At 32.3% G+C, this 27,149-nt stretch overlaps 1 protein-coding gene and 1 pseudogene across 1 annotated transcript; one reads left to right on the top strand and one right to left on the bottom strand.

Annotated features, from left to right (window-relative positions):
* Positions 1–1,788: 1,788 nt before the first annotated feature.
* Positions 1,789–4,081, top strand: LOC120138458 (annotated as a pseudogene).
* An 11,435-nt stretch (positions 4,082–15,516) lies between these two features.
* Positions 15,517–19,458, bottom strand: LOC120138467 (7-methyl-GTP pyrophosphatase-like). Its single transcript, XM_039153925.1, has 9 exons — positions 19,348–19,458; positions 19,127–19,198; positions 18,971–19,045; positions 18,504–18,587; positions 17,200–17,269; positions 17,034–17,125; positions 16,250–16,291; positions 16,075–16,155; positions 15,517–15,716 (listed from the first exon to the last, which is right to left on the bottom strand). The coding sequence occupies exons 1-9, from the start codon at positions 19,372–19,374 to the stop codon at positions 15,645–15,647; spliced, it is 615 nt and encodes a 204-aa protein (XP_039009856.1). The 5' UTR covers positions 19,375–19,458; the 3' UTR covers positions 15,517–15,644.
* Between the last annotated feature and the right edge of the window lie 7,691 nt (positions 19,459–27,149).

Genomic DNA, 27,149 nt, shown 5'->3' with positions numbered 1-27,149 from the left:
GGTGGTTTTAAAATTCATGTACATATGAATTTATTAAATAATTTTAGTTGTAACAGGGAATGTTGTTGTATTTAGAGGTCTTAGGTTATGTGTCTGTAGGGTGTGTATATTATTAATTAATTAAGAAAATTTTGAATATATATTACTTTATATTTAAAAATGTTTATTTCTTTAATAAACAAATCATTAGAATACTTATGATTTTAGAGTATGCCATTTAATATTTCACTCTTAAAAAAATGAGATTTTATTTTTTAATTAAATTAAAATTTTATTTGATGAAAAATGTAAATTAATCTAAAATCTATGTCTTACTCATATAATCTAATGATCAAGTGATTATACATTTACATCATATATTACATCCTAATTATAATATGAGATTATTATTTACCGATAAGATGTAATACAAATCAAATATTTTAATTCTGTAGTGAAGAATCAATTGAATATTTTAAATATGATACTAATAAAATCAAATTTTCAATCTTTATCTATTTAAGAAAATAAAACCGTAAACAAAAAAACATTCTGCCACAATTACCAAAACTGTTTATTCTCTACGGTAGTTCTGGAGTTACAAGCAAATCGACGAAATCTTTAGGACAGTAGTAGTGGTTGTTCACAACCATCTCCTTACCCTTTTGTTCCCATTTTTCGTTATTCCTTTTATTTTTACTAGTTTTCAATTTTAGTTTTATCATAGTTTAATATTAATGTTTTATCTTGATCATTTTTTAATAAAGGAAATCATTATTATCTGTGTTTGTGAACTTCCATACATGTTATTTCTTGATTTTTCTTATTGGTCTGTATTTCAACATGTTTCTATAGATGTGATTGTCTTTCACGGGAGATCGTCTTTTCCGTTTGTTATTTTGAATATTCTTTAAGTTTTTCTCCTCCATGATCGATGCTCGAAGTCGTTGATGGGCTCAGTTTATATACGTTGTTGCTTCGTTTGTTGATGCTTTTACTTATTAAACTTTCACTAGGCGATCATTGTAAGATTTTATGATATTCTCGATTATGTTTGTTCAATCTGTAATTGATAAGATGTTGATACGGTTTTCGATAAATGAATATTTTTTTCATATTACTTTTAAAAAAATTGAATATTAACTCATTTAATATAATCATTTTTATAATATTAAAAATTACAAATCTAGATACATTTAAATTTAAATTTTATTTTAATTTAAAGAATTTTAAAGTGTATATATATTTTATTACTATATAAAAATGACAAACAAGGCAGTGAAAATTCCCCCATAAAAGTCATCACATGAAATGATGAAAAAAATAGGAGAAGTATAATGTAAGACCGTCTTAATATACGATTAAGGAAAAACGTTATTGATTTTGTTAATAATTTTTTAATATTTTCAGTAAAAATTATCTAAAATATTATTTTTTTCTATTAATTTTATTATTATTATACATTTTACCAAAAATATTAAAAAATATTAATATTTTAAATAAAAATAATAATATTTTAAATAATTTTTATTAAAAATATTAAAAAATAATAACAAACCCAATAATATGATAGAAATCATAGTTAAAAAAAATGAATTCGTGAGACCAAAATCTATCTGGATAGACGGGGGGAAAGAAAAACACCCGCCAAATAAATCAGTGGACAAGATTGAAAATAAAGAAAAATTAAAATACTTTTTTTTATTTAAATTAGAATCAAATAGAAACAGAAAGGAGACGGTTGTCACAATCGGAGAGCAGCTTGAGAGGCGGAGGCCGCGACGGAGTGAGAAGTGGAAATAGAGAGAAAGGGAGAGAGAGGAAATGAACAGCACCGCCGATCTTTAATGTTATTTCTATTATAACAGAAAAAGAAAACGGGTGCAAATCTCAAAATTTCTCATCACATTAGATTCTCTTCCTCGCTCTCTTTGTTCTTCTCATTGATTGGAAACCGTGTACATTCTCCATTTCGCCTCTCTCTATCGTGTTCTCCGACGAATTCATCTATCTTTTCTGAAAATCCCTGATATTTCCCAAAATTTCCTCCTCGGTTTTTTTGAAGATTCTTTCTCAAGGCGTTCTCTTTCAAGTTTGGATCCGATAACAGAAGAAGAATCCAAATCTTTCAGGTAAACTAAGAAATCAAAGAATCAAAACAAGAAAAAGTTTTCATCTCTTATCTTATTGTTTTCACCTATTATGATTTATCGTTAATTTTCCAGCTCTGTCAGGCCAAAATAAAGGAAAAATGCAATTGAAAAACTTTATTCGGGAGATTGGAAATATATCGAAGAATAGTCCAAAGAGGAAAGATAATAGTAGGCGTGGACGATCCCATATTGCACCAGAAGCTGCTCATTCTTGTCCGTTATTAGTTGGTTCTTCAACTGAAATCGAGCAAGGACAATGGGCAAATTTGCCTCCGGAATTACTGTTGGATATTATACAAAGAGTGGAAACAAAGGAAAAATGTTGGCCGGGAAGGAGAGACGTGGTTGCTTGTGCTGCCGTTTGTAAGTCATGGAGGGAAATTACGAAAGAAATTATTAGAACACCTGAACAATGTGGCTTCTTCACTTTCCCTGTATCACTAAAGCAGGTGAAGTTTCAATATTTCCTTTTTACATTTTTATTGGAAAAAATTCGGTTTAATTGTTTATTGGTGTTTCTTTTATGGGGGGTATAGCCTGGACCAAGAGAGGCTCCGATTCAATGCTTTATTAGGAGGGAAAGGGAAACTTCAACATATCGATTGCATATGGGTCTCAGTCCTGGTAATTTTTCATTTTCCTATCATTCCTTTTTTGGTGAAAATGAGTGTTTTTGATTCTTAAAACTATATGTTTCAGCTTAGTAATATGTTTCCAAGGAGAACTTCATTCGGTGTAATGTATTTTTGAAATTTTAATTTTAATTTAATTTTTGTCACTAGCACCGTATGCACATGATATAATTGAATTAAAATCAAAGTTTAATTAGATGATATAATCGAATTAAAATCAAAGTTTAATTAGTATAGTTGCACCAAATTAAATTTATCACGTCGCTTTGCACATTGAATCAAAATCTATATAGAATTTTGAAACTTATCCCTTCGATTATCCAACTAACGTTTATTAGTTTTCTTTTATGAATTTACAGCTTTGTCTGGTGATTTGAGTAAACAGCTATTGGTGGCAAAGAAAGTTAGAAGGGCTACCTGCACTGATTTTATGATATATTTAAAGGGAGATGATTTCTCAAAGCCAAGCAACGATTATATTGGAAAACTCAGGTTAGCTTTTAGATGGGTAAAGTTATTTTTTTAAGGATTGGTTGGCTAGTTCTTTGTGCGCTTTAAAGAGGGAAACTTTAACAGGTCAAATTTCCTGGGAACCAAGTTCAACATTTTTTGAGAGCCATCCTCAGCCTGATTCTTCTTCACAATCCGGTTATCCATCATGTTGGAAAACCTACTTGAAGCCGGTACCTCCAAGGGTCCCTATGACTAATGTTAACACCACCACTATATCTTATGAGCTCAATGTTCTTCGCGCTAAAGGTCCGAGCAGATTGAAGTGTATAATGCACTCGATCCCTGTCTCTGCCATCGAAAAGGGAGGAACTGCTCCGACTCCATCGACATTTGCAAATTACCCTGAAGATGATCCTTCACCACCGATAGATTCAAAAGGAAAAAAGCCACGCATTGGACTCAACTCACCTGTCTGTGGTAAGCCTGAAAATTCAGGGCAAAGTACACCCTTAATTTTGAAAAAAAAAGCTCCTAGATGGCATGAACAGTTGCAGTGTTGGTGCCTAAATTTCAAAGGACGAGTTACCGTGGCTTCTGTAAAAAATTTCCAGTTGGTGGCCACTGCAGAGCCGGGCCAAAACATTTCAGTAGCAGAACGAGACAAAGTGATTCTGCAATTTGGGAAGATTGGTAAGGACATTTTCACCATGGATTATCGTTACCCACTCTCTGCGTTCCAAGCCTTTGCAATCTGCTTAAGCAGCTTCGGCACAAAACCAATTTGCGAATGACAAATTCTCTTGTTCCCTCTTCTTATGTGCATGATCATGCTAGTATTGGCAACAATGGTTGTACATAATTCTATCGGGAAGCACTTTAGCTTTTCCATTTTTATTGGCAACCACTTTTGTTACTCTGCATATTCTTTCATATAATTGAAGCCTATACACGTATTCTATGTTTTAGTATCTGTCTATATTCAGAATGCGGTCAGCCCCTGAGTATGTTGCTTCATAACATTCCATGTCTTTCGTTTCTTATGTCGAGCAAGATACGAGGGCACTATATGTTTCATTGTTGGGTAGAACTTGTATCCCTGGTGAATATCAACGAACCTGTGCTTCTTGATCGATTCTAAACCCAAGTGAAAAGCTTCTAATGCTCCTCTGTACTCTTTCTTCTGCTAGGATTAGAACACTGATTTTTCATCTACAGGCAGCTTTTGGTTGCCATGGCAACCAGCTTATGAACCAAAATTTGAAACATCTTCCCTGATCTCCTCCTGCTGGGGAAAGGTTGGGTATGTTAATCCCACAGTTTTTATTTGTTTATACTTGGTGTTTGAGATCTATGTTGCCCTGACTTTTCATTTGCCTGTCATTTGCTTGAGATCTGACACGTATGTTTGAAACTCTTTCAGAATTGGGTGTAAAGATATAACATAGCTTGAGGTTTTCCATGTCTTCTTTCATTGTTTCCGGTTTTGTTCCATAATTGCAACAGCAGGAAGTTTAAATATCTGTTCTCTGTTGTGGCCTTCCATGAGTTGAAGTTCCTATGCTGCTGCTTTCTTCCTGCGTTCTGTGACTAACCCTATGCCCCTATCTTCTCTAATCACGCTAAAAACCAAGCCAAATGATTGAATCAATATCAAAATCCCAACATGAAGAAACATTTACACTCACCACTTCAATTCAACCTACAAGAGTGAACAATTCCATCCCATTGGTTCTCGTCTTTTGGGACATTCCATGAGCAAAAAACACGCTTTTTACTATGTTTGAGTGGATCCAACAATAATAGAAACATGTTTCCAAAACTAGTTCTCCTTGCTTTATTCATAGATTCCCTCAAAGAGTGGTCCTTTCATCGTGCCCCTTTACCATTCAAAAGAGTTAACTGCTATACCAGAGGAATAGGCTCCACCAGGTGCTCAAAAGACACCGGTCTTTGCTCTTACATTCTAAATCCCAAATCCACTAAAGACCCGAGAATTGAATTAAATGCTACTAGCAATATTTTTCACAATCCTAACACGAAAGAAGAAGAATATGTTCAATATAAATGATCCTCCTTTAAATAGAGTATATATTACCAAGTCGGCAAACAACACAAGAAAATCTCATCTTCCCACTGATGAAAAAAAGAAGAAAACGGTAGAATATCTTACTGTATATTTGTTGGGTTTTAAAAAGGATGGTGGAGGATCATATTTTGGAGCATCTATGGTGATGGAGTATACTGTTTTGGGATCTAATCCCCACCATCTGATAAATTCTCGGCCAAGTCAACTTGATCCAATAAAGAACAACGGACAAGACTTACGAAAAGAGTGTTCCATGACATTTGATTCTTCTCCATTAAAACCCTTTGCTTAAGCAATCGAATCATATCTTGTTTCTAACCCCAAATATTCGCCAGCTTACGACACTACAATAAAATATAAACAAAATACTTAGACTCCCAAGCTATCCGAATTCCGTTTAAATTTTCTAAATTCACTCGATCAAACGAGTTTGAGTATTTAACTTTTATGGATAAATTAGTGCAATTATATTAATCTTTTAACAGTGAATGATTAAAATGAAATCAAAATTGAACGCTCATTACGATTTTGAAAAAAATTGTTTGGTAACCAAAACAAAACAGAAGTGATTGTTGAGTACTAAACATATAATTTATCCTAATCTTTATCAATGTTGATGAAAAAAGTTAGATTGTGACGGCTTTTGACAGTTTATATTTTCTAGTTTGGATGGGGAATCATGATGAATTATTCGGTGGAAGAAAAATAGAGAATAAATAGACTGAAGATAACGATGAACAATTGTCGAGAGAAAAGTTTTTTTTTAAACCTTACATGATGACTTATATATTGTTTCTGTCAAATGATAATAAATATTTATATGTTAAGAAACCAAATAAATGATTGTTAAATAATAGATTATAAATCACGTGAACCTCGGATCAAACTCAAACCCGAGCATTCAAGGCTCAGTTACTCACCGATGTCGCCTCGTTATAAATAACGAGCATCATGTCACCCCCTTAACTGAGGCAGCAATCTAGTTTTCCTTCATTGCTGGCTTGTTTTCTCTTTTGTTAGTTACCCCTCCTTTTTTAGGGTCTAATCTGTGATAGACAAACATTCCTAGTCCCCAACTTTTTTTGTTCACTTCATATCCATCACATCCGAGCTTTTGTTTTTCGATTCATATACCCAAAGTTGTAATTATAATGTCGTTAAGTTCTAGGTCTTCTTCACGTGATTCTAACTCCCACTGGACTCCAACGCAAAACAAACTATTTGAAAAGGCACTGGCTGTATATGACAAGGACACTCCAGACCGCTGGGAAAAAGTGGCGGCGGCTGTCGGTGATAAATCACCCGAACAAGTGAGAAGGCACTACGAGATCTTGGTGACGGATGTCAGCTATATTGAATCTGGTCAAATCCCTATACCCGATTACAAAAGCACTGGGAAATAACAGTACATGAACTGCTGCTCGTATGTGTAAAGGTAACTTAATACTCACTGCTACTCTTCGATAGAATATTAGCTACTTGATAACTGTTTCAAACTTAATACGTGAGGGATTTCTTTTTTCTTACTAAATAATCAAATTGAGTTGTATCAGTTTAGATTAGAATGATGAAATTAAATTTTTAGATTAATATAATAATTGCATCCAGCTTTTACAACTTAATATAAAAGAACAGACCTGTATGAAATCTAACCTTCTTTTGTTTATATCACATGCACATGGTTCTATATATATATATATATACTATATAATTCAAAGAGCTTGAGTTCCGTATCATAAAATAGATGAACCTAACCAACAGTAGAAGTAGTGATTAAAGTTTCATGTTGTTTTCTCCATTTGTAATTTGCCAAAAATAAATGAACTTAAAAAAAGTTAGCAGTGCCTCTTCATATTTCATGAAGCCAATATCCTATATTTCATCTAAAATGTAATAATTTTCATAGTATAACATGGATAGACGTTTATCCAATGTAAGTGTTGAACAAATTATTTTTAAAAATAAAAGGTGAAACAATGTAAGTTTATTTTGTTTAATGCTCTTAGCTCTTGTTTTCTTAAATCTTGTACAGGTTTGTGTAGATGCTGTATAGCTGGAATGAAGCAGCAGTTTCAGCTACATTGTGAAAGGATCTGTAAAAACTATATACATAAAAGAAATGGAGAATGGCTCCTTCTAAGTACTGTGTATGATTGTATATGTTACGTCGAGTCAGCTTAATATAACAAAGAAGTTGGAACTCTATAATTATCGTGCTTTTTAAGTATTGTACTGGATTTTATACTAAATTTTCAATAAACAATAGCAGTACTTGCTATTATCACTTGTAATTTCCCTGAGTTTTTCTATTGAATCGATAACTGTTTATATTATTTGATTTTAGAAAAAAATCTAATCAAGAGGTAATTAATAATAGGTAAGGTGGTGGTTTATAATGATAAAAGATGTGATGGATAGTTTGATTTGTGGTTTAATCTTTTTATGTGGATAGAAAATCATGAGTCAACTTGAACTCAGATCGAAACGTAAAATATATTTTGAGAGTGTATGTAGAGGGGAGGGTATATATATCATTTGTTCTTTTAGTATATGTCACATGATACACTGATATAACTGTAATTTGGTGAAGTTTGATCGAGTCATGCAAATGAGATGTGTGACGAGTCTGTTAATTGATATTACATTATATTTTAAATATTTTCATTTTATTTCTCTTCAATTCCAATCACTCAAGCTTTGACGATTGTAGTCTCTGTACAAGGTAAGTCTTATAATTTTTTATCCAACAAGCCTTAGTTTAGTATCATTTTTTATCTGAGAAAAAATAGCAAAACACTGACGTGCTGCCCTTCCATGCTACCTACTATTCCTTTCTTGCCAAATGTAGTAATTAAAAGCACACCAAACTATATGCATGATAGCAACCCTCAAAGACTCCCCCATGACAAACCTCTGCAACCAATCAATGAAAACCATCCAATAGTTGAAAGAAACAAAATGTCTACAAGCCTGCAAAATCAATTGTCAAACTTGACTAGAATAACAACACTCAATAAAATGATGATCACACGTTTCCAAAGCATCGCCACAAAGTAAGCAAAAAGGATCAATTTGGCAGCCCCATCTTATCATTCTATTCTTTGTTGTAGTCTATCTTGCACTACCAACCATGAAATAAAAGAATGTCGAGGAATGACCAACCCTCCCCATACAACTCTAAACCAAGGCACCCTATCTTGTTTGTGCCTAAACAACTCCCAAACCTGCCTTGCCTTGTACCCCTCGTGCAAATTATCAATAAGGGCCAAATCATCTCTAAACTTGATTAATTTTTTTCAAGACCAATTATGACTAATCTTAACTTGGAATTGCCAAATAGTGCAACCTTTCAACAAATATTTCTCCACCCAAGCTACCCAAAGAGAACCAGACTGGGACAGAATCAACTACAAACACACGCAAGCTTTATTCCATACTAAGATGTCCTTAACTCCAAGTCTCCTTTCACACTTAGGGTGACAAATTCTCTCCCAACTGATTCTAGCCCCACGAGCAGAAACATCACTTCCTTTCCAAACAAAAGCAGCACAAACCTTTGTAATTTACTTTATGAACTTTTTAACCAGCAAAAAAATCCTACTCCAAAAATTTTTGTAAACTAAAGATCAGTGCTGAATGAGTTGTAACCTATTAGCAAAAGTTATAATTTTACAGGCCAACTTCTAATTCTCCTCATATTTTTCTCCACTAATCCCTCACAATCAGTGTAAGATAGATTCTTGGTAACAAGGGGACACCTAAATATCTCACAAGCAATGAACCAATACTAAACCTATATATCTCATCAAGACTTTGCACATTAGAATCTCTGTAGCACCCTTACCCGTATTTAATTCTCAAATACGAGTCAGAATATCACAAACTGATTTTATAACTTTTAAATTTAAATCATTTATCAATTTATCTTGTAACGTCAATTTCTAATTTTTAATTAACCAAACTAAATCCAATTTCAGGTAGCAACTTAGCAGTATATAACTAATAGTTGCTTAAAATTTGCTTATAATTTAACAATATTATTAAACTTTTAATTCATTTACCAATTACAAACACTAATATAAATTATTCATTGTTTATTTTAACCATTATCCATCATTACCAACATTACTAGCTTATAATTTATTACCAATTATATCTAAACTAGTAGAAACCAACTATTATTATTATATACATGTCAACTAGAAATTTAAATTATATCAGATTGATGTAATTACTGATAATGTAGATATACCTCTTGATGAGTGTGATGCTTGATACTCCTTACTCCAATTTTTTTTTACCTACGCATGAAAATCATCACACGCTAAGTATACACTTAGTGATTCAATAATAATAATAAGTGTAATACAAAGTATATATAATGGAATAACAATACTCAATGCATCATGATCACTTTACCTGTATTACCTTCATGTTACAATATTAACATGAAATAAACAATGTATATAATTTCTTACCAATTCACTTGTCATTTATTCTATAAGCTTATAAGCTTAATCACCTGCTTATAATTTATTAACCAATAAACCATAACCCAAATATAAGCCTATGAGAACCCTGGGCACACGAGTTAAATATACACCGAAATGCTAATATACATAAAAGAAATTGAGAATCGAGGTGGTGATTCTCCCTACCTATGGCTCCTTCTAAGTACTGTGTATGATTGTATATGTTACATCGAGTCAGCTTAACATAATAAAGAAGTTGGAACTCTATAATTATCGAGCTTTTTAAGTATTGTGCTGGATTTTATACTAAATTTTCAATAAACAATAGCAGTACTTGCTATCATCACTTGTAATTTCCCTGATTTTTTCTATTGAATCGATAACTGTTTATATTATTTGTTTTTAGGAGAAAAAATCTATTCAAGAGGTAATTAAAAAGAGAGAAAATAAAGCTTAAATCATTAGATAATGATTACTATTATATATAAGGTGGTGGTTTATAATGATAAAATATGTGGATCATTTAATTTGTAGTTTAATCTTTTTATGTGGATAGAAAATCATGAGTCAACTTAAACTTAGATCGAAAAGTAAAATATATTTTGAGAGAGTGTCTGTAGAGGGGAGGAGATATATATCATTTGTTCCTTTAGTATATGTCACATTATACACTGATATAACTGTAATTTGGTGAAGTTTGATCGAGTCATGCAAATGAGATGTGTGATGAGTCTGTTAATTGTCTGAATTGATTATCATATAAGTTATCGTTAATAGAGTGCGTAGGGCACAAACTTGATATTACATTATATTTTAAATATTTTCATTTTATTTCTCTTCAATTCCAATCTCTCAAGCTTTGACGATTGTAGTCTCTGTACAAGGTAAGTCTTATAATTTTTTATCCAACAAGCCTTAGTTTAATATAATTTTTTATCAGAGAAAAAATAGCAAAACACTGACGTGCTGCACTTCCATGCTACCTACTATTCCTTTCTTGCCAAATATATTAATTAAAAGAACACCAAACTATATGCATGATAGCAACCCTCAAAGACTCCCCCTTAACAAACCTCTACAACCAATCAATCAAAACCATCCAATAGTTGTGAGAAACAAAATGTCTACAAGCCTTCAAAATCAATTGTCAAACTTGACTAGAATAACAACACTCAATAAAAAGATGATCACACGTTTCCAAAGCATCGCCACAAAGTAAGCAAAAATGATCAATTTGGCAGCTCCATATTATCATCCTATTCTTTGTTGTAGTCTATCTTGCACTACCAACCATGAAATAAAAGAATGTCGAGGAATGACCAACCCTCCCCATACAACTCTAAACCAAGGCACCCTATCTTGTTTGTGCCTAAACAGCTCCCAAACTTGCCTTGCCTTGTACCCCTCGTGCAAATTATCAATAAGGGTCAAATCATCTTGATTAATTTTTTTCAAGCCCAATTATGACTAATCTTAACTTGGAATTGCCAAATAGTGCAACCTTTCAACAAATATTTCTCCACCCAAACTACCCAAAGAGAACCAGACTGGGACAGAATCAACTACAAACACTTCATCACGCAAGTTTTATTTCATACTAAGATGTGCTTAACTCCAAGTCTCCCTTCACACTTAGGGTGACAAATTCTCTCCCAACTGACTCTAGCCCCACGACAGAAATATCACTTCCTTTCCAAACAAAAACAGCACAAATCCTTGTAATTTACTTTATGAACTTTTTAACCAGCAAAAAAAATCCTACTCCAAAAATTTTGTATACTAAAGATCACTGCCTGAATGAGTTGTAACCTACTAACAAAAGTTATACATTTTACAGACCAACTTCTAATTCTCCTCATAATTTTCTCCACTAATCTCTCACAATCAGTGTAAGATAGATTCTTAGTAACAAGGGGACACCTAAATATCTCACAAGCAATGAACCAATACTAAACCCATATATCTCATCAAGACTTTGCACATTAGAATCTCTGTAGCACCCTTACCCGTATTTAATTCTCAAATATGAGTAATAATGTCACAAACTGGTTTTATAACTTTTAAATTTAAACCATTTATCAATTTATCCTGTAACATCAATTCCTAATTTTTAATTAAGCAAACTAAATCCAATTTCAGGTAGCAACTTAGCAGTACATAACTAATAATTGCTTAAAAATTGCTTATAATTTAACAATATTATTAAACTTGTAATTCATTTACCAATTACAAACACTAATATAAATTATTCATTGTTTATTTTAACCATTATCCATCATTACCAACATTACTAGCTTATAATTTATTACCAATTATATCTAAACTAGTAGAAACCAACTATTATTATTATATACATGCCAACTAGAAATTTAAATTATATCAGATTGATGTAATTACTGATAATGTAGATATACCTCTTGATGAGTGTGATGCTTGATACTCCTTACTCCAATTTTTTGTTTTTTACCTATGCATGAAAATCATTACACGCTAAGTATACACTTAGTGATGCAATAATAATAATAAGTGTAATACAATGTATATATACATGAATAACAATACTCAATGCATCATGATCACTTTACCTGTATTACCTTCATGTTACAATATTAACATGAAATAAACAATGTATATAATTTCTTACCAATATACTTGTCATTTATTTTATAAGCTCATAAGCTTAATCACCTACTTATAATTTATTAACCAATAAACCATAACCCAAATATAAGCCTATGAGAACCCTAGGTACACAAGTCAAATATGCACTGAGATGCTAATACACATAAGGTCGTGCCCACCACATGCACTAAGTGTCCTTTATATACACTATAGTGTTAATTCAATTATGCAGCCTGCTGCTGGACTATATGGCATGTCAACTATACCACTGTCCCTCAATGACCTACCCAGACATATAATCTATATTTATTTCATATATGACATTGTATATCAACATAATTCAACATTAGACAATTCATACCCAAAATAACATTCATTATATAACATCATAAATAAACTAGTGATCAATGCATTTTATATTAACTTTTGACATATTTAGAACATGTCAAATATATGATTAATGACATAAATATCATTTCAATATAAATAAGGTAGACTCGTCACAAGTCTTCTTAATGATGTAAAAAAAATCCATGTATCATGTTATGTATGCATTGCACCCACATTGACATTTTTTATACAAGTCAAAATATAAGTCTCACTAAGCTTTAAGCTCGATCTTTTTTCTTTCCTTTGTTGCTAGTTAGATCCCGGTTTTGATTAATGTCTATAAATACATCAAACACATAACACAAAAATCAAAAATCAAAAACACATGTTAGAATCCATCTAACCCATGCGTATATAATGTAGGAAAATTTCATAATATTCATTCCAATACAACATTGTAATTACAATGTTTCATACACTTCATTTCCGTATTAATTTACTTGAATTAACCTTTAAACCAAATTTCACCTCAAACCCTTATTTTTCTCTTTTAGGCTTTAAGAATTAATCATAAAAATTTCACATTTCAAGTCTAAATCCAATAATTCATTAAATTAATCCTTGAAAGATAATAAATAAGTCGCTTGAATTTTGCTATAAACTTTTCCTTGAGAAACACATATGGCAATCCATCACTTTCCAAAATGTTTTCAAGTTTCAAACAACACATTTAAATATTTATTGTGATTTTCTACCGCGGCCTTCATCAAATTCAAGCTTTGAATGTAATTCCCAAACTTTTCCTAAAGTGTCGTTTTGGTTACTATTAAGATTCAATCATTCTTCCTCATTCTCAAGCTTGAATAAACATGCTAAGGCATATAACTTAATATTCTCATCATATCTAACATAAAAATCAATTCAAAACATCAACCCCTTAACTTTTCATCTTTTCTAAATGGACCCTTGAAGGAAAACTAATGTATTTTTCATTATTTGGAACATGAAATCAACTTCACAACACCTATATCATCATTTTCAAGCCTTAAAATCTCAAATTTCATCATCCCTTCATCCACCCTTTTCATAAATTTAGAGTTTTAAGCATGAACAACATGAACAAACGGTACCAAATGAAAGAGAATTTAATAGAGAACAAAATTGGATTTCATGTCTTAACCTTAAATCTAACTCAAAATGCATAAAAAAATACCTTTGTTTTTGAACCCACGGAAGCAGCAAATTCAAGAGTTTTCTTGAATTTTTAGTCCTTTTTATTATTATTTTATAACCTAAATGAATTTAAAAATTCATTTTAGTCCAAAATGATTATTATGACCTTAAAATCTAATGATCCTAATCATGTCACTTATTAAATTTATCATTCAAGGGCTGAAATTAATCCATGAAGTTAGTAGATTACAATTTTACCCTTGTAAAGTTCTAAAATTGCAATCTTGTCCTTTTTAATCTTATGGCTAAGATTTAACATGGAAATCAACTTAAATCCAATGGTCTACATTAAATCTTATCATTTTAAATCATGGAAAAGACATTTTTGACCATTTTTTATCATCTAGCAAAATTTCATGAATTTTCGATTCGATCCGATTATCCAAAATTTTCTCAAACTTTCACACTTTATAGCTTTTAACACAGACTCCGTACGAAAAATCTAAAACCCATGAAAATGTCATTCTTGGGGGTAAACTATTCATTTACGGGACCAAGTTATACAACTTTTTAAAATTACACTTTGATTCTGAACTTTCCAAAGTTTATACTTTAGGCACCAAAATTTCAATTTATTCATTTTGGTCACTAACCAAATTTTGGGTACTACAATCTCCCACACCAGAACATAACAACTCATTCTTAGATGTATTCATTTGCAGTCCCGACATCCTGCAAAACATTTCCAAAACATTTTGGACTGCCAGAATAGAAAAGATGTTACCTTTAATAAACACCAAGGGATCATCAGCAAATATATATGAGTTAATATAATCCTCCTACATTTAGGGTGGAAATCAAAGACTTCATGCTTCCCTTCCAAATTCAACAAACAAGAAAACGCATTCATACCATAATGAATAGATAAGGAAAAAATGGATCTCCTTTCCTAACTCTGGTCATGACAATAATTTCACCTATCCCATCGTCACCAAATTACTAGAAGTTGGTTCCAATCACTAATCTACACCAACTTGGTCATAACTTTGCCACCTAATACCATGAGTCCATATTTACTTTTGATTAGTGAGACTCCATATTTAAATGTAAATAGTTGATTATAATTATTAGTTATGATTGATATTAAATTTAAATTCAATAATTTTTTAATACAAGAATATATATTTTTTAATCAATTATGATAATAACCTTTTACGATATGTTCTCTATATTTTCAACAAATGAGCAATTTGATCATTGATCCCTGTACATTTCTACTTTCACGAATTCATGAATCTTTATCATTTAAAATAATTATTCCTTTGATCCTCCAACCTTTATCAATATTCAATTTATTAAACTAATAATTTACTATAACACGTGGAAGTGAATGAACACATCATAACTGTATATTTTTTCAACACCGAAATTTTGAGAACGTTACAATTATTATACTAAGCTCGAACTTACGTACGATTTACTGCACACTGCCAATCAGATTTATGAGCATTTGAAAAAAAAGTACAGTAATACTACGAATACAATCAGAGTTCAGAGATGCATCTTAAATGGCATTAACAATAAGTAGCCTTCTCAAATACAACTTTTACAATCAAAAGTGTGAACATTAGAGGTATCCCACATTCAGAACATTTGAATGAAGTAAAAATGTCTAATATGGGTCTATCAACCCAACAGAATAAATTCGAATGAACTCCGAAAATGGAATCGAATAATGCAGATGCTAGAGGACTTCCTTTATTAGTTTCTCTGTTAGAGCTTTCGGCAATCCCATCACGCTGTCCGTTGTCCCTACCTGCAACGATATCAAACATCGTCTTATCTTGCCTCCTCTAATGTCAAAATATAATGTTCTGTTAGTGAAATCAAGTAGCCAACGGTATAAGATGCTTTGGGGTTCTGAAACAGCGTTCAAGGGCTGTCAAGGCATTTTATCAACCTATTTCGGTATGGAAGAATTCAAGCATTGCCTAAAATTGCATATTGAAGTTAAGCATGTTGATTTAACTAAATACAAGACAGCATGAAGCATTTTCACCAAGAATAGCATCAATTCTACAAAGTGGCAAATCCTACACATATGTGAATTATTTACGGATTTGTTAGTTCGTAATAACATGATCCATCATCCATAAGAAAATAATCACACTAACCACTTGTTTAACATATGGCATTATCAAAGGATGCTCGATAACCAGTGCTCCAGCAACATGTAATACAGCCCCTTCCTCAATCTGAACAGGTAAGAAACAGACAAGGATAACCAATATTTCCCACGAAATAAGCAAAATGAGGGAGAATGAAAAAGTAGAAGAAGAAAACTCTTACTAGTTTCTCGATGATCTCATCTGGTATTTCGTGAAAATATATCTGCAGGGCATTACAAATGAAATTGTGAAAAAGAAAATGTTAAGCACATTATGAATATGCTTTTGTAACTTTTACAATACGTATCAAGTGCCTAGAGTGGAATTAGCATAACTACAACGCAGATCCGTCTAATGATAACTTGCTTTACCCCTTCAATTACATAAGGATAAGGTGATATAACATGCAAAGTAGGTAGAAAAACATTCTTCATTACTATTTCATGTGCCTTTGATGCAAGACCCAATAATTTCACAAAGAAAGCTGGAGAACAATAGCCAACATACACGACAACGAACGGAACAACATTGCAGAGTTCTCCAAATCACTGGTATGACTATCAAAATTGTGAGTATTGGCATTTAAGTTCCAGATCCAATAGGCAGTGTTGGGTTACTTAGGTATTGTTTTGAGAAATGTTCTGCGCTAGCCAATTCCTCGAAACAAGTGGGTTCAAAACCAGCACGGTTTCAGTCTATATTTATTCATACTTGAAAACTGTGTTATGATATGTTCGTCACATATGTTGGGAGTTCTTAAGAGATATCTTTCTTCTCATGAAACATGCTTCACTAGGTACTTGACACAACTGAGAAAGAATATAACACACAATAAAATTACACGGCTAGCACGTCATTTACCTTACTCCAAAGTTCTCTGTTCATTAAAATCAGAGAAGTTTGATAATTATTCAAGCAGTTGCCAAGGTTTAGATATTGGAATCAAGAATGAAAACCATTAATACCTCAACTCTATCCCATTCTCCTTTTCTGATTCCGGTTTTAAGGTTAGTAACTATAACAGATCCCACAGTTGCACAATGCCCACCCGAATAGCCTGCACAATGGTATTCAGTAAAGTTTTAAAAGAGTAGAAAAGTAAGGATCAGATTGAAAAATATTAAGACAAACCTCTTATAAATTCACGTGCTTCTTTCTCGTTGGCTGGCTTTTCCCTTACAACACCTTCATAGACCACCACCTCGAGATCATTTAACATAACAATGAGTGAAAAGGGTGGAAGGGTTGTTTTTAATCCCCTAATACAAGTTAGAAGCATGAATTTTTGCCAATTGCCATCTATGTTTGAAGATGCATTTTGAAAACGTGCTTAGGACAGAAAAGATATACCAACAAAGTAGTCCGGCATACTTCACGGATTATTGGGTTGTTTTTAATCCCCTAATACACGTTAGAAGCATGAATTTTTGCCAATTGCCATCTATGTTTAAAGATGCATTTTGAAAACGTGCTTAAGACAGAAAAGATATACCAACAAAGTAGTCTGGCATACTTCATGGATTATTGGGTTTATTTCACAGAGAAAGCATGTCAAGTTTAAAACCAATGGTAAATTTGATTAACAGTGAGCCATTTGGCCCCTTAAAAATATTGTAAATTATGATTAAAACAATTCACACTAATTGAGAAAATGAACTCATGCGTTGCAACAGTCATATAAGGAAGCTATTATAGGGACCTGCTGAAAGATTGACGGGTGGGAATGATTGACAATATTAAAACAGAAGTACAAGCATATAGAAATTAAATATATTTTTACCAGAAAAGAAAGGGTTTATGCTGCACTAGAATACTTGTGAACTGTTCTTCAAAAGTTTGACACATGCAACATAGATTGTGTCCATAATTAAACATGTCGGGAAGTCTAAAATGAATAGAATTATACTCAATCGGAAGTAGTTAGCATTGTCAGCTCTGCATCATTTATGATCACCAATGAAGAGAAATTTCGACTGGCTAAGCATATACCAAGAAAATACCATGCAGCAGGCAACAGCTGCAGTGGAAACGGTCAAAAGAAAGCACATGCATGTGACCCAAGCATACAAAAGCCACACTTTAAACGTGAACGCTCATCAGAAGCTTGAATAATCCTTTATTTAGGCCCACTTTTTATTCTTTCGTGATAAGCCTACCAAGGATTAGAACTAGCCTTTAGCGAAAGAGACATAAGATTCAACCTAAGTCCCCCCCCCCCCAAACAAACCCCCACAATTAGCCTTAAGTTGCAATGAAAAAACAAGAAACAAGACCTTAAGTAGCTCTTATGCTATTGATATTGTAACAGATCATTTACTTCCTCCAAAAATATACCTTGGAGGCTCAGACAATATGACATTAGGTGAAATAATTGCCAATTACGTAAAATAGGAGATTCAACCAGTAACTAAACAAAGTCAAGACTTGAGACATACTGTATCAGCAGCAATCAAAATAGTTGGTATCTCATCCTTCTCTTGATTATTGATGCTTTGTAGCTTTGATACAATGGAATCAGCCTGAGATGTAAATCACATTAAAATCAATACAAACACACACACACACACACACACACACATATTCCTTCTCCAGTTTGATAGTATTTCTATAAAACAGAGAAGTAGACAATAAGCGCGCATACAAGCAACTGAAGCAAGTAATACACACACACATATATATATTCCTTCTCCAATTTGATAGTATTTCTATAAAACAGAGAAGTATACAATAAGCGCACATACAAGCAACTGAAGCAAGTAGTACACACACACACACACATGATATATTAATAACGGTGCTCAAAGCAAAGAAATATAACATTGATTTTAGACTCTCTTTTTTTTCCCGCAAATCAAAACAATCATTCCAAATAAGAAATCCACCATTAAATAAAAACCAGAACCTTTGCTTCAGCGAGAGCCATGACCAACTCTTCCGGCTTCTCCTTTCTGATACCCTTCTCATCAATATCTGCACTCTAGAAAGACAAACCCAACTGAAACAATCTTTTTAATTAGAATAAGTAACAATTAAATTTCCAAAAAGATATGAAAATTACCATGAGTGTGAATTCATATCCCATTTCTGATAATATATTACGGCGAGCTATGGAAGATGAACCCAATATTATCTGCAGTACAGAACAACCATAAATCAGCTAAAATTTACAACAGAGTTTCAAAATTTCTGGAAAAGCTAACATAGTTTTACAAGAGATTTCGGACAAGAAGTAAAAGAACAAAGATATTTTAAGAGTGAGCGGCAGGCTCCTTATCGTACCTTGAACGGACAAGTTTTGCCTTCCATTTTGACTTCCAGTTTTGTCTTCGGAAAGCTAACTAGCCACTAGTTAGGAAGAGAGCCAGAGAAGAGAAAGAAAGTGACGGTGCGACTTGTGAGGCGAGTGTTTAGTACGCCGACCCAAATAGGACCCTGATCACGAGCCCTATATTGTCGAGCCAGGCACAAGTTTACGCCATTAAGCCCACCAATGTGGCTAATAAACAAAGTAGTTACACTTGTGTACTGTGTTATGAATTATGATGGCGTATTTTCAACTTTCATGTTATTTTATTTATAGATTATTTATAAATTAATTTTTAAAAATATTCATATTTTATTTTTTATTAATATAAATCTAATATTATAATAATATATTATAAAAATAACAATTCATTTAAAAATATCAAAATTTAGAATATGATAATAAATTAATTTCTATTAATATTTTGTCGAATAATAGTATATTGTAATATTTTATCTCATTAATTTATATTATAAATTAGTAATCTATCTTATAATATTCTAATATATCGTATTCATCAATTTTCTATAATATTATTTTTACTTGTGTCGCATATTGAGTGGATCATTCGTCTAAACCCTTAGCAGTGATGATTTTATTTATTTATTTATACAATTACAATAATAACGTAAATAAGAGTGTGTTTGAATAAAAAATAATTTTTGAAGGTTTTATAGATATTAACATTTATAATTATTTTTTAAATAGATAAGTATTATACAAAATTTAAGTTATTAGATTTTTAAAATTTTGAAGCTATATATAAAAGAAAATAATAATAATAACAATACAACAAAAAAAGTAAAAATATTTATTAGAATTAAATAAATATAATATTTTAAGGTTTATTTTTTGTTTATATGGACTAAAAGATGACACATTCTTAGGATGTAATAGAAAATAATATTAAAAATGAGACATGTTTCAACTTTTTAATTTTTTGTGAGTTTAAAAATTCAATTGTCATGTAATCAAATATTAATTAAATATTCAAAAAATAAATATTAATTAACCTAAAAAATTTAGTAATAAAATAAATTTATATTTGCTTAAATTATAATTATATTTATAAACAATAAATATGTATGACTACAATTAATATATCCATCAAATTACAATTATAATCATTTGTTATAAAATATAAACGAATATATTAATAAATATAATTAAACTAAAATTACATGCGATATATACATTTATAACAGTTGGTAATAACAATTGGTATATATTCTTTTGCATGTTATTGCTATGAATCTCATGTTTCTTTTTTTTTTGTAAAATCAAATGATTGCTTTAAGTCATTCCATGAATTAATATTTTTTTATTCAATTTATAATTAAACTTTATAAATTGGTTTTTTTTTCAAAGTTAATAAATCTTTGTCGAAACATTTTTTTTTCTTAAAGGTGAGATTTTGAAAACCACATTAATTTTTAATATACCTCTTTCAATTGATTTTTAATTTAAAAACAAATGCGATTTAAAAACCTCTCGTTTCGAAAAATTTTGGATTTCCTTTACGATAAAAAAAAATACAGTTCAAAGAGTCGTCACCAATCTTTGGCTAGGGTGTGATTGGGCACCCAAAAATGTTTGTTATTTAAATAAAAATAATTAATTAAAACAACAAATTAAGGTCTGCTTTACCAAAAAATGAGTTCGGGAGTCGGTTACGTGTGGGAAAGGATTAGCACCCCCACAACGTCCTAAAACGGTACCTAATCGATTAGTTAACGTCTTTGCAATGAACTTTACAAATTCGAATTTAATTTAATTTTTGATCCCATAAAACAAAGATGTAAATTTAAAAAAAATATTTAAAAGCACTTAAATAAATTAAATCAAAATTACCAAGTCGTTTTTGAAAGATAAAGAATGTTCGATTATTTACAAATATCGAGACCATATCTTAAAAGCTATAACAACCTTTTCTCGATAAATTTAAATAAACGAACAATTCCTTTTCTTTCGTTCCCAAATTTTAAGTGACGAATCAATTTTTTTTGTTTCACTTCCGAGATACGCTTTTAATTTAAAATAGTCAAAACGGCTCTCTAATCAGTTAAGACAAGCCACTCAAGACAATTTTAAATTAAAAGGGTATTACCCTTAGTCCGATTATGTATTTATAAGTCGAGTTATGCACATGAGGGTATCATACAAATTATGCAAAAAAATGTCATGTCAAAATTAATTAAACAAAATTAAAAAAATAGCATACAATGTGACATACAAAAAATTATATACGTATATTTTAATTAAAAATCATAAATTATGCATATTGACATATTATGTACACATGTGACCTAAATATAAAAAACAAAATCATAACATGCTAAACTATAAATTTAAAAAGTATATATATACATGTTAAAATAAGGACTAAATTTAAATACACATAAAATTAAACATACTAATTAAAAATTAAAACAAATTATGGATTGCTCTGTAAAATGCGACTAAATTGAAAGGTCTAGACATAATTTACCCCTAAAGTCATGGTGACTAAACCCTAATTTACCCAAATATTTTAATGACTAAATCCTAATTTAACCAAAAATTTTATTGTATAACTTAACTAAATAAATAAATAAATAAACTTAATCTACTTTGCTAAAACTAAACTTACCTGACGCAGACAAACCTCACGCTTTACTCTTCTTCTCCAACTCTTCCCCTCTTCTATTCTTCATCGCTTCCACTTCACATGGTCAAAAGCAAGACTCTTCGAGCCTAATAAACTCTGGTCGGCCACCATATTTTGGTGGCCACTCCTACCCAAACCACCACAAAATAATCCTTAATATAAAGAACCCAACACCTATGTTCTATAACAACCCGAACGAAACTCCAACCGAAGCAAAACGGTCACCACAACCCTCCATCGCTCAAAGCCCCAACAACGGAAGGAAATCTATCGATGAAGAAGAAAGGTAAATTTTTGTTTGGGTATTTTACTTCTATGGGCAAGGTTCCATTTCTAATTCTTAAACGTTTTTTCTAGATTACTATTTCTAAAGATAATCTCCTAAATCGACCCAAGGATGTTAAACTAACAAGTTTATAATAGCCCTAAGGACGTATCCTTTAACTTCCCATCACTGGAAATGGCTTCAATCACTAAGGTAAACATACTACTATTCTTTTATGGTTTTAATTTGATTTCAATTCAAAAAAAAATGCACACATAAGAATATTATGAAAGTAATTGAAAATGGAAACTAAAAAATACCCGTTTGATTCTGTATATTGCTTTGGTTCAATGAAAATTGGGCTCTTTCCTTTGATTTTCGAACACTCTTTGTACAATCGTTTGATCCTTTTGATTCTGTGACCAAGAAATATTTTACAAAAAAAAAAAAAAACTATCCTCTAGTTCTTGCTCTCTTTTTGCTCTCGTGTTCTCTCTGTTCCTTGTGTGTCTTTCTTTTCTTTTTTTTGTCCCCTCTCTTTTCTCGTTCTTAATCAATAAAAACTGCCCCTCACTCCATTTACCATTTTTTTAAACTCATGATAACCATTTTCAGTTTTCCAAGACTTCACGGACTGGAAGCTTGGATGATAACAATGCTGGGTCATTAGGCTTGAACTGGGCCTTCAACGGGTTGGGTTCTTCTTTAGGCCTGCCATTGCTTCAGGTCTGCTCCAACTTAGCCCCAGACAAATCAAGCATCTACAGCTGCCTCTCTTTGCTCATTATCGTATAACGAGAATAGAGCAAAGATCAAAAGATGATCAAGTTTGTCCCGTCCTGAGAGCTCCAAAAGATTAAAGCAGCTCACTGTTACTTCGGAATAAACGAAACTTGAGAAATCTTCGAATGACGAGTCCACTCCCTATTCGTTCAGAGAGTATAAGACTCGAACAATCTTCAATAAATCCCTATTCACTCAAACAATCATAAAATGGGCCCGCTCTCTATTTCTTCAGAGAGTATAGAACTCGAACAATCTTCATAAAATGGGTCTGCTCTCTATTCATTCAGAGAGTATAGAACTCGAACAATCCTCAACAAATATGTCCGCTCCCTATTTCTTCAGACAGTATGGGACTTGAACAATCTTCAACAAACTTGTTCGCTCCCTATTCCTTCAGAGAGTATAGGACTCAATCTTCAACAAACGAGTTTGCTTCACTACTCTTCCGTGAAGGCATAAGTTTGAATTGCTTCACTACTCTTTCGTGATGGCTTAAGATTGACCTATTTCGAAGGTCCAACCTGAAAATCAAACATTACCAATCATTAATGTATGTTTAAAAATATTATACTCAAAAATTTAGAATTTGAGAAAATTTCTGAAAATCCATCTCCATCGCGAAAACTTGTCTGGAAGCCATTGGATACGTGAATCTGCTTTGGCTCAGTTTTCGTATAAACATCATTCTCGTCAAGATCTCAAAACCAGTTATCTTCATCCTCGATGCTTCAATATCTTCAATCTTCAACTATCCTTGTGAAACCTGTAGATATTTAAATCATCATGCAATTATGAATGCCATGATCCTATTCATGCCTAAAATGTATGTAATTATGCAATTTAATGCATTTTCTTCTTCGAAAGAACACCATCTCATTTTGATCTCAATGGAACTTGGTTTCGTCTTGGGCACAGAACATTTGACCAGTTCATCCCAGTTGACAATCTCAATACCATATCCTTCGGTTTAACAGGACCTTGACTTCTTTCTTTCCTGAAAACCCATTGGTACCCATAACCAACCTCTTGATCAATGACAATCTCTTTGGGTCTTCTTATCATGGCTGAGATTTTTTATGAATTTCAAGATTTTAGTTTCCCGTAGCCACATAAGCTTACATGTTTAAACCATTGTCAGCTTCAGAATACCTGCATTTTCCAAAACCTTTTGCACAATAATACAAAATGATCTCATGTACTTCAAGTTAAGCTATATGTTTTAACTTTTCAAAATAAGATGCTTACAAAAGGGAAATTAACAAGAAAATACATCTCTTTATTTATATAAATGCAGAGAATTTTTAGGTAACTACATGGCAAAATTTTAACTGGGAAAAGCAAAAGAACAAAAGAGTAGGCATCTTCAAATATCAATAATGCAAATGCTTTTGAACTGGCACGCCGTTAGAAGGACTTGAGTGTAGCTTCCGTCGAAAGGATCTCCAAAAATTGCGATGATGCTTAAGAGTGTGAAGCTACTTCTAAACTCCCAAATCTCCCATCATTGGATGCCCTAAACCAGTATTGAATCTTGTGTGCATTCAATTTCTCTCCTGGTTATTTCCATCGAGACTCATTAATCTTTGGTCTCAACCCTGATCACTAACTGTCATTGTTACTATCCACATCAGGAGCTCTTTCCACTTCCAAAATCAATTCAGAACCTCCACCATGCACGAATTCTAAATTTAAACAAAACTCAAGTCACCCTTTGCGGGTTTTCAACTTGAGACCTCCTTTGGTTTCAAGACGCCCTTTGCGGATTTTCATCTTGAACCCCCTTTTTATTTCTCTCTATTTTTTTCATCATTTTTTCTTTTCTTTTTTCTTCCATTTCTATTTTTTTCTTTTTTTCTTTTCATTTTTCATTTTTCATTTTTTCTTTTTTTTTCATTTTTTTCATTTTTTTTCATTTTTTTTTCATCATTTTTTCATTTTTTCTTTTTTCTTTTCTTTTTTCTCATTTTTTTCTTCATTTTTTAATTTTTCCATTTCTTCTTTAAGCGAAATATCTCTTAACAGCGTCAGAATTCACTGGATAGGGTAATTCCGATCCATCCATTTCAGTTAAGACTAGAGCTCCCCCAGAAAAGGCTTTCTTAACAACATAAGGTCCTTCCCAAATGGGCCTCCATTTTCCTCTGAAATCCTTATGAACAAGAAAAATCCTTTTAAGCACCAAATCTCCTTCATGGAATTCTCGAAGGTGAACTTTCTTACCATGTGCTCATATCATACGTTTCTGGTACATCTGACCATGACAAATAGCTTTCAATCTCTTTTCTTCAATCAAATTCAATTGGTCATACATAGCCTGTACCCATTCTGCCTCATTGAGTTTCACGTCTAAAAAAATCCGAAGTGAGGGAATTTCCACCTCAATAGGTAAGACATCTTCCATCCCATATACCAGAGAAAATAGAGTTACCCCAGTTGACGTTCGTACTGCAGTTCGATAGGAAAACAGAGCAAATGGTAACTTCTCATGTCAATCCTTATAGGTCTCAGTCATATTCTCTATGAGCCTTTTGATGTTCTTATTAGCCGCCTCTACTGCCCCATTCATCTTTGGGCGATAAGTAATGGAATTATGATGCTTTATTTTGAACTGCTTACAGACTGAATCCATCATCTTATTGTTTAAATTCAACGCATTATCGGAGATAATCCTCTCTGGCAAACCATATCTACAAATGATCTCTTTCTTTAAGAATTTGCATATTTTAGACTGGGTTACATTTGCGTAAGAAGTTGTTTCTACCACTTGGTGAAGTAATCTATGGCTACCAGAATGAAGCGATGACCATTTGAAGCTTTGGGCGAAATTTATCCAATAACATCCATGCCCCACATTGAGAATGGCCACGGAGCCGTCATTACATGTAACGGATGAGGAGGACTATGTATCTTATCTCCATAAATATGACATTTGTGACATTTTCGGGCATAATTGATATAGTTTGTTTCCATAGTTGACCAATAATACCCAAATCTCATAATCTGCCTAGCCATAGCATGTCCATTAGCATGGGTACCACATATTCCCTCATGCACTTCTTCAAGAATCAATTTGGCTTCTTTCGTGTCCACACACCTTAACAAGACCTGATCCAGACTTTTCTTGTATAGAGTCTCACCATCAAGCACATACCCTGATGCCATTCTTCTAATGGTTCTCTTATCATTCTCAGTTGCCTGTTCTGGATAACTTTGATACCTTATATATTGCAAGATATCATAATACCAGGGGTTTCCATCTTTTTCCTCTTCAATATTAAGAAAATGGGCTAGATACTCATAAGCTTTCATTTCAATAGACATCATATTTGAATGCTCGTTCATCTTAAATGCCGCTGCCAGTGTGTCTAAGGCATCTGCCATTTGATTCTCTTCTTTGGGGAGGTAATTGAAAGTTACTTCTTCAAATTCTTCAACGAGTTCCATAACCAACTTACAGTATTCTACAAGATTAGGTTCTTTTGTCTCCCATTCTCCTCTGAGCTGGTAAATTACCAAAGTTAAATCCCCATACACCTTGAGCATTTTTACTTTGCGTTCAACAGTAGCTCTAAGACCTAGAACACAAGCTTCATACTCGACCATATTGTTTGTACAATCAAAATTAAGCCGACTGGTGAAAGGATAATGCTCTCCCTCTGGTGAGACCAAAATTGCCCCGATTCCATGTCACATGGCATTTGAAGCACCATCGAAGTTCAACTTCCAATATTTACTAGTGGATGTAACTGCTTTTTCTACCGAAATAGTCATTAAATCCTCATCTGGGAAATCAAAGCTCAATGGCTCATATTCTTCCGAAGCTCTACTTGCAATGAATTCCGCTATAGCACTTCCTTTGATTGTCGTCTGGTTTACATACTGGATGTCAAATTCGGACAATAGGATCTGCCAACGAGCTAATCTTCCAGATAATGCAGGAACACCCATTAGATATTTCAAGGGATCAAGCTTCGATATAAGCCAGGTAGTATGATACAACATATATTGCCTAAGCCTTCGGGTAGCCAATACTAAAGCGCAGCACAACTTTTCAATGGGTGAGTATCTAGTCTCACAGT

This window comes from Hibiscus syriacus, unplaced genomic scaffold (genome assembly GCF_006381635.1).
Source record: "Hibiscus syriacus cultivar Baekdansim isolate YM2019G1 unplaced genomic scaffold, ASM638163v2 tig00002226_pilon, whole genome shotgun sequence".
In the NCBI taxonomy this organism is placed as follows: Eukaryota; Viridiplantae; Streptophyta; class Magnoliopsida; order Malvales; family Malvaceae; genus Hibiscus; species Hibiscus syriacus.
Note: the sequence above shows the minus strand (reverse complement) of the source record. Positions and strands in the feature narration are given on the sequence as shown.